Below are 14,174 nucleotides of genomic sequence, written 5' to 3'. Positions count from 1 at the left end.
TGAACGCTTACTTGGATGATGGATCACTTTGAAGATTCAAACGAGGGGGGAAATTAATTATTGAAGTAAGACTAATTCTACAACTACTAACACTCACTAAGTATTTTTGTATCCTTGACATCATTTTGCTTATGCAAAAGTAACTTGTCATAAATTAAAACTATAGTTCTGGCAATACTATAGGATAATATAGTATTGAGTATATGAGTATATGATTTATGAAAAAAAATAAAAAGGTATTGGATCCGTGTTCAAGTTTTCATATTAACATTTTCCACTTAAAATCTCAAACTGCGCAATTCTTTTAGTAATTTAGTGCTATATGACTAATTAAATAATATTGAATCTAGAAAGTCTCCATGAAAAAGTTATTATTCCACCCACGAGTTCACAAGTGATAACGATATATTTAAATATAATATAGGATAATGTATCGAAGGTGGCAGTGGGATCTAAATCTGCCTTTGGAAGAAAGCTAAACAATTGATGTGTACTTTTTTTCGTAAAGAACAAAAAGTCAGGGTGTACATGGATGCATAAATTTATTGGCTTAAAAGTCTCGAAGCAAGGAAACAAAAAGTATTATTTAAAAAATCATGAAGGAAGGAAACAAAAAATAAAGAGTATTATTTGTTAGTGTTGCGTTTTGTAACAAGACCATCTTTAATTGTTAAATCAAAAAATAAATAGTTCAGATTTAATATTTTAAAAATTATTATTATTATTATGATACCTAAATAGGAGAGAGTGTGGACATCCATTATTTAAAATACCAAATGTCTTTTTAAATTGGTTAAAAAAGACTTTTTCTAATAACGGTTCTACCTATTACACCGATCTCCTAAGAAACTAATGTATAAAATTTTTTAAAAAAATACAAATTTTATTTACGAAAATACCCATACAAAAGGAGCGTGAAAAGGAAATGACATTTTGCAACAGCGTAGGATGTATATGTAGACTCGTCGTTGAAAACATCACATATTCGATGTTTGAGATTAGCTTGGAACCAAGAATTTGTTATTCTAGTCGCTTGCATTAAATTTTTTTCTTTTGGAGAAACACGACCATTGCTGGGACCATGTGTTGCATTTTATTAGATTATCAACTCTTATGTCATGACTCTTCACTCGAGGCCTTATCTTCATATTTATTGTGTTAAAAAGTGTTTTTTTTGCGCTTTCTTTTCTCTTCATTGTCTCATCTATCATTTGTAGAAGTTTCTTTCGCTAATTTATACTCCTCCGATTTTTAATATAAAACCTTATTATTAAATTAATTTTGATTCTAAATATAAGACTATTTATCATATTTATTAATTTTTTCTAAGTTACTTCTACGGAAATTCTCTCAATCATAATTAAGTAAGTGAATGAGCGGGGATATTTAAAAGATAATTATGGTGTTTTAGGAAAAACATGTTATATTTTTTATAATTAACTAACTTATCTAACTTTCTTAATATAATCAAATTAGTTAACTAGATATTATATTAAGGACGGAAAGAGTAATTTGTCTTCTAATTGTATTGATGTCATTCCTAAAATTAGTTTTATTTTATTTAAAGTCGTTAATGTTATCTGACTATTTGTAATATTTGAACTCTTCGTTTTATTTTAATTAAAAAAACCAAGAATTCCTAATCCTAATTTTTAAAATCGTCTCTCCCAAGTATAAAGATAAATTTGAAGAGATAGAAAAATGAATATAAAAAATCTATAAATATCCAAATCAATGTTAGGGTCATGATAAGATATCAAAATCTAGATAATCATTAAAGTAATTGCGCATCTGGTTAAATTGAATATTATAGTTTGAGCTTAAACAAATCCAAATATTAGAATTATCATAATAAACCAAAATATATAGTTCAATGCCCCATATATTATATATGGAAGGCGGACGTTGACTATGTTCATACCGATCGCCTTTTGCACCATATATAAATTAAAAACACGTCATTGGCAAAAATAAAAATAAAAACACGTCAAGCTAACAGCGAACAAAGTTTACATTTTAACTTTCAATAATATAAGAAAAAATTGAAAATACACATTAAAATTAATATTTTGGGCCAAGACACGTGGTCAAATAATTGTTAAGTAATATGTAGTTAATGGGATTTTTTTTTGGTAAAATATTAAGAAATATTTTAGTTCAAACAAAACGTCGATGTTGTGATTCAATAATTAACTAACCGTCGAAAAAATGAAACTTGAATTTTAAAATTAAAAGAAAGTTTAACTAAATATAGAGAAAGTAAGTGTATTTTATTCTACATTTTGTTATGTTTCGTAGTCATAAAAACTATTACCTCCTGTGTTTAATATCTAAGAGGAAGATAACTAATTCGTGATCTTACATTTATAATCAAATTAAATCTCAAACCAGCTTTTATATATTATTAAGGACAGGAGGTAGTAATAACTAAATATATATCAGGCTGAACAAGAGCAAAATAACCTATGAATTCGCAGATTGTGTGACGCTTAGTTCAGTTTGAAAGTTCAAACGAAAGGGTGAAAATAAATATACAATTGAATCGAAGTAGGACTGATTATATTCTACAACTAAAATACAACATAATGCTCAACTAAAATCTAATATTATCTTTCCATGATGACAACTTGAATAGCAAGTCATGGTGTACTTTGAAGTCAATATAAACAATACAGTAAAATCGCAGTACTCCTTGTATTTAAGAGCACACATACCAGTTCCCCAGAAAGGATCACAAAAAAAACCCACAGAATTTTCTTTCATCTCAATTGAATCTTCTCTCTTGTTGTTTTTCATCGTCGAACATGCCGGTGAGCTTGACTTTCTCAAGTGATTATCACACAACACACACAATTGGCTGTTTTTATTTTATATATATATATATATATGTATTGTGTAACGATCGAAGTATATATATGTGTTCAGAAGAAGATAATTATAAAGGTGGAAGTTTGCAATGAAAAAAGCAGAAGCAAGGCCATGAAAATTGCAGCAGTCACACACGGTAACTTGCAACAACTCATTAAATTACCCAATAATTTCTATATACAGATGATGACTTGATCTATGTTGAAGTTCTTTTTTCGTTATGAAATTTGTTCATTACAGCGCTCTACATGCTTTGAATATCCTTTGGTTTTGATCTGGACGGTCTAGATTTTCATTCGTGCTCGTTCCACATCCAAACTCGATATCTTGTGATTGTGATGATGATATTGTGATTTAGGAGTGAACTCGGTATCGATGGAAGGAGAAGAAAGGGACCAAGTGGTGGTGATGGGCGACAGCGTTGACTCGGTCTGTCTGGCTAACATGCTGAGAAAGAAGCTAGGGTATGCCACGATTGTGAGTGTGCAAGATGTGAAAGAAGAGAAGGAGAAGAAGGAAGGGGAGGAAGTGAAGCCAATTGAATATGTGGGATGTTATAATCCCTATCCTCCAGCTCCTTACTACCAAAGAGTCGTTTATGATCCTTACCCTGACAATTCTTGCTCTATCATGTGACGCACACACCACAACTAGATCCTATACCTATCACAATGAGTCTAGTAATATAATTTTGAGCCGTAATTATATGTTTATACTACCTCCGGTCTTTAATATAAAATTTCGTTTGACTTTTATTCTGATCTTAAATATAACATCTCAATCCATTTTGTTTCTCATATTTATGCATTTTTTTTCAAACTAATCTTTCTAATAATGATAGTTTTAGCCAATATACTCAATTAGTAAAGATATTTTAGAGAAGACAATACATATTTATTGCAAATAAATAATTTAATTTATTTTCTTAATTTTTTTCAAATTAGCCAACTAGTTAGCTATTTAGAACTGGAGGTAGTATTTTGTAACTACAGCTTCTTTGAGTTTTCCTAATATACATAGAATAAAGACATTTTTTTCCTCTTTTTGTGGCTTTTATGGTGATATTTCTACATCCATCGCAAAATGAATAAATGAAAAGGGATTTTTGGTACACACACATATAAATATATATATTTATAGTTGATAACATACACCAAAAATAAATCAAGGAATAATGGATACCTCAACCCTATGTGCCATAGTTTATTCGCGATGGTTATAAATATATATAACTGAGGAAAGGGAACCGTAAAAATTTGTCTTTTTCAGCGCTGTAAAAGTATGACCTTGACTAAGGGGATGTTTGGATGAAACCAAACCATGGTTTAGAAAATAGCTCCTGGAGAATAGATTCTGGGGAGAATAAATTTTGTGAAAAATAGATTTTGTGAAAAAGTGATTCTGAGAAGTGAGAGTGTTTGGATAATTGTTATCAAAAGTATTTTTTATATATACACATTACTAAAAAGGGCATAAGTTAATATGATAATTATATAAAAGATAAGTTTTATGATATATTTTAAATTGAAGGAATAAAATTGTTAATAATATATTTTTTTACCAACATAATTAATAATACATAAAATAATATAATTAATATGTGTATATATTTATAAAATATAAGATTAAATATGCTTATAAAAAAATAATTGAGGAGTGTTAAAGTCATATTATCGTTGAGATATACTCTGACAGGCACAATCACACTCTCTAATTTAAGCCAGAAGCAGAATGGATTCACTTTTCCTGAAACCATGGTTTTGAGTCCAAAACCATGGTTTTGACCTGAAACCGTGGTTTGCTAATTTTCCTCCCTATTTGGCAAATTTGAGACCCAAACCATGGTTTGATCTCAAAACCATGGTTTCATCATTTTCCCAAACACCCCCTTAAGTCCAATTTCATCGTTATGCTGTGAATGTGTGCATGTATGTATATAATTAAAACAAAATTATATTGTTCTTATTGCAACTAAATAAATTAAGCTTATTACATTTTTCTTTTTTAACTCTTTTCTTTTATTAATCCTTTTCGAAGTAACTATTTAGTTCAATAAAATTTCAAAATCATATAAGAAAACTTCTCTTACAGTATTTCTTTATCATTCCTACTTGTTTAATATTTTTACTGCAAATATATACATACATAAAGATACATTTTCCAATTAGGTATTCATTAAAAATGATTTAATATCATCTTTAATTCATCATATTTGACCATATTTTGATTTTGGTTCACGAAATCTTAAGTCAATGATTCGGGTCCTTAAGATCTTGTTTCGGGGACCAAAAACGCTATTTCAACTTTTAAGGATAAATTTTTTTTAGGCAAACAAAAATGAAATCAAATTTCAAGAACTAAAACTGCTATAATTTCAAATTTTAGAGACTAAAATTAAAATATAATCAAATTTTAGGAATTAAAAATGATATTAATTAATTCCTTAAAATTTCACACACTTTCACAGGCCAAATTCGCGCACGAGGCGTTTAATGGTGTCATATTAATCAATATCACGTTGGAATTTTTTAAGAACTTTGGGCTTTAGCATCTGGAGCCTAGTGTTTTGCCCTTTTTCAATAAGGCACTTGTCGTTTGTCGTTTGTCGTTTGTCGTTTGAATGTGATGTCGCGTCGTTGACCAATGGCCATGCATATATGAAAATATCATCATCATTCATACAATATTAAGTTATTAATTGTCCCATTTCTTATTTAAATTATAGGAGGTATCATGCAAGATACCCATGTGATCTGAGGCCAATAAGGATGAATAATAGGAAGTGGTGGAGTTAGGAGAGGGAGGAGGCAGGGGCAATTTTTTTTCCCATTATAATTATAACTACTAATAGCTTGAGATTATACAATCTCAATTTAACAAAACTTTTCTGCTAATAGATTATAAAATTATTGGTGGGACATTTTTTCCAAAGAAGTAATTATGAACACAATCATATGAAGTTTTTTTTATAAAAAAATTAGAAAGTATATTTACAAATGAGATCAAACTCATAACATTCCATTTATAGGGTCACAAAGTGAATGTCATAATCATGCAAAATTTAACATATCAATCTATGTGCACACAATAAAAAAAATTAGAAAAAATTAGTCTTATTGTTTGAATATTTTTGAGCTCAATCCATATAATTTGAACTCCAGTGTGAAGAAGATTTTGAATTTTAACTGAATGTAACTCGATTCTTATAATTTAATCATTTTAAATATTGGTCTCTATATGTTAGATAATAAAATTATGTATTTCATGAAGGTTAGGGATTAAAGTTTTAAATGTTAAAACTCCAAGGATTGTATTGTCATAAATTAAAGTTTAGTGATTGAATTTCAACCAAGCCAAAACGATAATAATTGAAAGTCTATGAGCTGAAGTTACAACTTAATCAAACTCATAAAAGCCAAAATGGTTAAATTTCAAAAAGTCAATACCGGAGAAGGTGTGAACCTAGTAGTTATTTACATTTTCTATAAATACAATAAAAAATTAACACATGTGAATTGATGGACCAGCAACCCAAAACACACAAACATATAGAACCAGGAAGTGCTTCATTGTTCGTGGTGACTTCATAGTTCTCAGAAAGCGTTCCTTTCGGATGTGGTAATCCAGAACTTCAGTCTGGTTATTCGATTGCATAGTTAAGCTGCAGCGATAATGAAGCATGCTATGCTTTCTCTGGTCATACTTTTGTTGCCCACGTTAAGCTTCTGCTCCATTGCACAACTAGATTTCGATGTTCGCCAACATCTCTCTACTGTGACCAGGTCCTTTCTGAATTTCCATCTCATATGTTCTCATATGCTGAAACAGATTTGAAAGTTTCTCTGCATACCAATTCATTCTATAGAAACAGTTGGTTTTAAAAATTTCCTGAAGCTTAGGCGTTGAAGTTTTCATTTGCGATGGATTGTTTGATTGTTCTTTGATTCTCACTGCAGATATGGACTTGCGAAACACATTGCTGACAAACCTTCTCATATTCCTGAAGGATGTGTTCCAATCCACTTAAATCTTGTGGTAACTTTCCCTAACAATTGTTGAGCTTTCCACTGTTAAAAATCATAGCGCCATAGAGATAGAAGGAAAACTTAGACAAATAGTCTGCTTTATGACAAACTTTCTTGCCTTTCAAAATGATCTATCTGTGGCAATTTAATCACTAATTATGGATGCTAATGCTCCTTCATATTCTCAGGCAAGACATGGAACCCGATCTCCTACAAAGAAAAGGACAAAGGAATTAGATCGTTTGGAAGATAGTCTGAAATCACTGATAAACGATGCAAAAAAACAAAATTTACCGTTGGATAGAGTTCCTTCATGGTTGCTTGAATGGGAATCTCCTTGGAAAGGACGAATCAATGGTGGTGAATTATTGAGCATAGGAGAGAAGGAATTATATGATCTGGGAATCAGGACTAGGAAAAGATTTCCAAATTTGTTTGATGAGGAGTACCATCCTGGCATATATACTATAAATGCAACTCAGGTTAGTTTATCCTTAACTTTCTTTTCTCTGTCTAGATTGATTTGATTTGTTTTTCCCAGTTTTTTCTCTGTTTGATTAATGCAGTTGGAAATTTGGGTCTAGTCAATATCAGTTTATTTCAAGAAAGAAATGAATTGTTATTTTGAGTTGATGGGTAAAATGCTGTGGTTTGATGATCAAATCTACTGCAACTGCAACTTATGTTGTCAACTAGGAATTTTAAGTGTTCATATGTAATATGAAGTGTCGTGTCTTGTCATACAAGTGTTTGGCAGGGGCTTTTCCACCAATAAGCCAGTAAAAGAAATTCCTGAAATGCTACATAGTGGGAAGTATCTACTAAAATACTGCACCAGAAATTGCTCACTTATAAATCTTAACTCATTCACAAACTGAATGATTTCTGGGGCAGTATTTTGGTAGATATTTCTTGCATCTCGGTAATTTCTTTTACTATTTGTAGTATATTAGTAAAAAAGCCTTTTGGCCTGTGTCAAACACGAACGGCTCCTTTTATGAAGCGGATGGGCTTCATAGGCTGTGAATTAAGAGAGGACTTTTCTATGCTTGTACAGAAATTTTGACCTTAGAAAACTTGTGCAACTATCTTCTCTGTCAAACAGATTCCTCGAGCATCAGCTAGTGCTGTGGCATTTGGAATGGGGCTTTTCAGTGGGAATGGAAGCCTTGGAGCAGGGAAGCACCGAGCTTTTGCTGTTACAAGTGCAAGTAATGCCAGCGACATACTTCTGAGATTCTTTGATACGTGTAGTAACTATAAGGTATTTTGTGGCCTATGCATTTTAGATGGTACTTTACTGAATTGCACTATTTTGTTTATCTAATTTCCTTATGTACATATGCTTGTTATGCTTTATAATGCCATATATCTGTCCAGACTCTGTCTGTCACCCTGCTCATGAGCTCTTTCTTTATCAATGAAGAATTTCAGGAAACAGAAGGAGCCTGAAGTTAATGAACGAAAGAAGACTATCTTGGGTGAGATTACTTCTGCATTGGCTGGCCGCTATGGGCTGCACTTTGGAGGGGAGGTTATATCTTCTCTTTGGTTTCTGTGTAAACAGGTGATCACTACTTATCTTTGTGCCTTGCCCCTTTTTGTTTAAACGTCAAACAATTACTTCTGGTTTTGGGAGTCTACAACTAAGATTTTACTGATGCAATGGGGGTTGCTTTTTTCTTTACAATTTCCCAATTGGTGGTTGATCTTGGCAGGAAGCATCCTTGTTGGATAAAACAGATGGAGCATGTAAACTGTTCAACACTTCTGAGGTATCTAGTATGAGACCTTACAGCAAAGACTTATTCTCAGTATTAAATGTCTTCTGGCATAAAAGATTTCAGAAATTGAGTTAGCTTCGACCTGATTTTACAAGGCCAAGTTTGACTTGGTATTTGTTTATCCCTAACTATTGAATGCTCATTGAAATGTTGATTTTGCTTGTGTCCTTTTAGATTACTTCGTTAGAGTGGACGGATGACCTGGAGCTCTATGAATTGAAGGGTTATGGAAATTCACTAAACTATAGAATAGCCGTGCCTTTACTTGAAGATGTTGTTGAATCCATGGAGCAAGCTATTCAAGCTAAAGAAGGTAGTTGACACACACACATGCGCACAAAAATAATTTTTGTCAACTTCGCTTATTTATAAGTTGGCTCCTATTTGATTGTAGTAAACGTTGCCTATCTAGCAAAAAATCTTTTGTTTTCGAAAAAACGTACTCAGTTATATTTGCCTTGAATTTTATCGAAGGCAAATTCACTATCTTGAAGCTTGAACAATTAAGTAAAGATTATAAATAGTTTAATAATACCTAATGTTCCCCCATCAGATGAGCCCATTGGGATTGAAGTTTGATAGAAACATTTTGGAGAATCATGACCCCAAAAGCTAGTCCATGAGTTTAGGAGGTTCAAGCTAAGAATTTGTGTGTTTAGTGTGGGATTAAATCCTATACCTTGCAATTGGGTTCTAACAAAGTGACTTAAAGTTTGTTAAGTAAAGGTCTTATAATAGTTTTATAAGCTCTAACTGTCATGTTGTTCTACCGTATCAAACATGTACTAGTATTTACATATGGTTTAGATTTTTGGGGAAGGTCATACTTACAAATGGTCATGTAGTACATATAGTTGTTTGGCTTTTAAATGATGTCTGTATGAAATTTTCTTTTGGCATATTTTCATTTTGCTGGTTGTGGTTTTTTGGCAGAAAAACGAACTCCTCGAAGCTATGAAAAGGCAAGACTTCGGTTTGCCCATGCTGAAACTCTACTTCCTTTCTCATGCTTGATCAGTCTTTTTGAAGGATCTGGTGAGGCTGTAAAAGTGATAGCATCAATAACTGAAAACTAAATCATGGATCATATTACTCCCTCTTATCCTTAATATAAAAGCTATTTATCTAATTTGCATCGATTGAGAAAATGAAATAAATTAGTTAGCTAAAACAAATATAACTTAACCTCCTTAAAATAATCTTGTGTAACAATATGTTATATATCAGTTTATAAGCTAGGTACATTAGTTTGGTAATAAATACGGATAACAAAGTGGATTGAGGTCTCATATTTAGAATCAAATCCAACTCTATAACTAGCTTCTATATTAAGGATTGGAGGTAGTATTTTGGAATTGCTACTTGCAGTGTGCTTATAGTCAGTGTCACTTTGGTTGTCCGCAGAATTTGGTCAGATTCAAAAGGAGCAACTTGGCCAGCCCCATCAAATGCCTCCCCATAAAAGAAAATGGCGGGGGAGCACTATGGTACCTTTTGCTAGTAACAACATGTTGATCCTCTATAGTTGTCCAGCAACAGAGAAATCCACCAACAGTTACTTTGTGCGAGTTCTGCACAATGAACATCCCATGCCAATGCCAGTAAGCTTTTGAAATTGATCTGACATTATGCTAAGTCTAAGTTGAATCCCAGCTACAGTTTAGACGTTTTATAATTTTAAACTTGGCTTTGTTAATGTTGTCATCATTTGTGCTTTTTGTTTTTGGTACAGGCTTGTGACCATTCTGATTTCTGTCCATTTGAAGTATTCAAGGTAGTTTGAATAATCCTGATCTAATGCTTCAGATCATTCATGCTGCACTTTATAGTTGTGGAATCCTTCTATTGCAGTATTCTGATTTCTATGTTCTCTTATACAGGAAAAGGTATATGCGCCTCATAAGGAGCATACGTTTGATACACTCTGTAATGGGAAGGGAGAACACACAGGTGAACAAGGAAAAGGCGATAACAACCGCAAAGATGAGCTTTAGGCTACCATGGGTTTCGTTTAGCCCTTTTTCCTTGTTGGTGCCGCTTTACTAATTTTCAGCATGGGAGAAAGCAACTCTAATGAAAGTTTAGAACAATGTTTCTGTTGGGTTTCATTTAGTGAATTTTGATAAAACTTAGCTCGACTCGTTACAAGTGAGATCAAAATCATTTTTTCCCACCATAATATGCCTATCATGTTTGATTGGAAAAATGAACTTTATTACAAAAAACTGACTTAAATTTTGTCGTGAGAAAATTTTTACTGATTTTATATCTTACTAACCCTATTTTTCCCCCCTAAATATGGGATAAAAGTGGTAGTTATATTTTTCCTAATATTTGCTCTGCTTATTACACCAAGGTGTTGGCATGTTACGGCAAAACAAAAAAAAGGAAGTGTTGGCATATTTTTAATTCTCAGCCATATTTTGTTAAATGTTACTATTTCCAATTATTAATATAAGAGCTAGTTGACTAATTTGAGTAGATTAAGAAAACAAGTTAAGTTAGTTATTTATAATAAATAGATATTATTTTTTTAAAAATATCCTTACTAATCAAATGTATTAGTTAGAATTATCAATATTATAAGAACTGTTTTAATTTTTTTTTTAAAAAAAACATGAGGCACGGCTAAAAAATTAAGTGACAGATGAATTGTTCGACCAAAAGCCCCAAACCCAAACATACAGCCGACTCGTTACGCGTTCGGTTCCCGCTACGCCAGAAGCCAGAACGTTCTCCACTGTCAATTATTCAAGGTGAAGTATTTTTGTATACGCACCATCATTTAGCCTATGCAAAAGTAACTTGCTATAAATTAAAGTAAAACTATAGTTCTGGCAATACTATAGTTAATCAAGCACTGAGTACTGGGGTGTTTGGGTAATCTCAGAATCACTTTTCAGAAGCACTTTTCCGTAAATCGAGACAAATTCCTCCACATATTTACTTCGTATACTGTAAAAGCACTTCTGAAACCATAGTTTTAATCTTACTCAAACACCCCCTATATGATTTATGAAAAAAACAAATGTATTGGATCCGTTATTAAGTTTTCATATTAACATTTTCGACTTAAAATCTCAAACTGCGCAATTCCTTTTGTAATTTAGTGCTATATGACTAATTAAATAGTATTACCTCTGGTCCTTAATATAGGACTTCGTTTTACTTTTATTTTGATCCTAAATATAAGATCCCAATCCATTTTGTTTCTAATATTTATGTATTTTTTTTCTAAAATAATTCTTCTAACAATGGTAGTTCTAGCTAATACACTTGATTAGCAAAAATATTTTAGAAAATACAACACCTATTTATGACAAATAACTAACTTAACTTTCTTCCTTAATCCCCTCAAATTAGTCAACTGGTTTTTATAATTAGGACCGGAGATAGTATTGAATCTAGAAAGTCTCCCTAAAAAAGTTATTATTCCACCCATGAGTTTACAAGTGATAACGATATATTTAAATATAATATAGGATAATACTAGCTTTAGTTCTAATTATAAGAGCTAGTTGACTAATTTGAAGAGATTAAAAAAATAAATCAAGTTAGTTATTTGTAATAAATAAATATTGTTTTTCTTAAAATATCTTTATTAATAAAGTGTATTGGCTAGAACTACCATTATTAGAAAGATTACCTTAAAAAAATACATAAATATGAGAGACAAAATAAATTTAGATCTTATATTTAAGATCAAAATAAAAGTTAAATAAGGTTCTATATAAACGGGGTAGTATATCGAAGGTGGCAATGGCATCTAAATATATCTTTGGAAGAAAGATAAACAATTGATGTACAATTTTTTTTTTGGTGAAAAATAAGAAGTCTCCGAAGCAAGGAAACAGGAGGTATTTAATTAATTATATTATTTATTAGTGTTGGGTTTTCCAACAAGACCATCTTTAATGTATTAAAAGATGCCTAAGTGCTTATCTAAGAATTACTCCTCTGATCTTATTTATAAGACAGAAAGAGATGATATTTTTTTGTCCTATTTATAGGACATTGAGAGAAATTTTTTGTGTGGATGTATAATTCTACCCCTTATTTATTATTTTATTGACTTTATTTACATGAGATATAATGTATATTAAATATGGATAAAATTGGAAAGTTATTAAATTTTAAATAAAAGTCAATGAAATTTAAGGTTTTTCTAGATCTGTGTGAACATGTTGAAAAAATTCTTATAAATAAGATCAGAGGAATAGCACATAAAAAAATGGAAGGAGATCCTATCAAAGTTTCTCCTCTCTTTTTCTTCTCCAGATCTGATCTATACTGCCGAATCAAAGAATAAATAGTTCGGATTTAATATTTTAAAAACTATTATTATTATATTCCATAAATAAGAGAGAAGGTGACATCTATTATTTAAAATATTAAATCTAAATTATCCATTTTTTAATTCAATGGCGGAGATGAAATTCTAAGGAAAAAATGAGATGGGTTTCAAGAGAATCCAGAGCCCATAAAAACTCTTTTTAAAATGACATTTAAACAAATTGTCTTTTTAAATTGGTTAAAAATGACTTTTTTTCAATAACGGTTTGCCTATTGCACCAATCTCTTAAAAAAACTAGTGTATTAAATTAAAAAAATACAAATTTTATTTACAAATTTTAAAAAAAATATATTGTGATATTATATTAATATTTAATTCATTACTTACCGCTATCTCCTCAACTTCATCCGACGCACGCCCGTCTCGGGGTCTATACAAAATTAGCCACATCTCACCATAAGTGGGCGTGTATCCCTGCTCTTGCTGCGTCTTTTCCCTCTGTAAATGAAACGAAAGAAATAATTAGTTACAAATTAAATACATATACATATTTAACAAATTTATTTCAAGTACTCACAATCTCATTATAGGTGATCGCAAAGCTCCTAGATCCAGTCCTATGACGTATCGTTTGATGCCTGATGCTCCCAACATTTTTCGCGGAAAGAGCCTGAAGCAAAATGTAAAAAAATTAAATTAAATTAGTCAAATTGGACAAAAAATAAAGAAATTATAATTAATATAATATTATCATACCATCTGATTAGCCGACATCCTAAAATAGATGTAACTGGACTAGTCTTGCTTTGGGACTCCACCAGGTACATCTGCCAGTATCTCCTGCAGGGGCCTTGTCCCGTCACCTTTCTTCTCCCTCCACAGGTCGACTCTCCTGTTCTTCCATGCCACCCCAAGCCTCTTGATCGTGTCGGCTCTCAACTCCTCCCCCAGTATAAATTTATTATGTGATTAAAACAATAAATTAAGTAAATAACAAATTATAAACAAACAATTAAGCAATTTCAATAAAAATATATATTTATTTAACTAATTTAAAAATATTATAAATAAAATATAAATTATATCAATAACAAATCATAATTAAACAATTAAATAATTTAAATGAAAATATATTTTTACTCAACTAATTTAAAATTATTATAAGTAATAAATTAATGAAATCAATAACAAATTATTTTCAAA

General features: G+C 31.1%; 2 protein-coding genes across 2 annotated transcripts in view; both read left to right on the top strand.

Annotated features, from left to right (window-relative positions):
- LOC114752833 (multiple inositol polyphosphate phosphatase 1-like) overlaps window positions 1–14,174 on the top strand; it is a 30,328-nt gene that overhangs the window by 6,612 nt on the left and 9,542 nt on the right. The window lies entirely within an intron of this gene.
- On the top strand, window positions 6,541–10,671 carry LOC114752830 (multiple inositol polyphosphate phosphatase 1-like). The gene is made up of 11 exons (XM_028941530.1): window positions 6,541–6,650; window positions 6,825–6,903; window positions 7,082–7,375; window positions 7,999–8,157; window positions 8,320–8,460; window positions 8,612–8,668; window positions 8,852–8,990; window positions 9,611–9,712; window positions 10,082–10,278; window positions 10,410–10,451; window positions 10,558–10,671. Exons 1-11 carry the CDS (start codon window positions 6,541–6,543, stop codon window positions 10,669–10,671), a joined length of 1,434 nt encoding a protein of 477 aa, XP_028797363.1.

Source organism: Neltuma alba, unplaced genomic scaffold (genome assembly GCF_004799145.2).
Source record: "Neltuma alba isolate B1F8T4 unplaced genomic scaffold, ASM479914v2 tig00007577_pilon, whole genome shotgun sequence".
NCBI classification, from domain to species: domain Eukaryota; kingdom Viridiplantae; phylum Streptophyta; class Magnoliopsida; order Fabales; family Fabaceae; genus Neltuma; species Neltuma alba.
The sequence above is the reverse complement of the archived record's forward strand: the minus strand, read 5'-3'. Positions and strand labels throughout refer to the sequence as shown.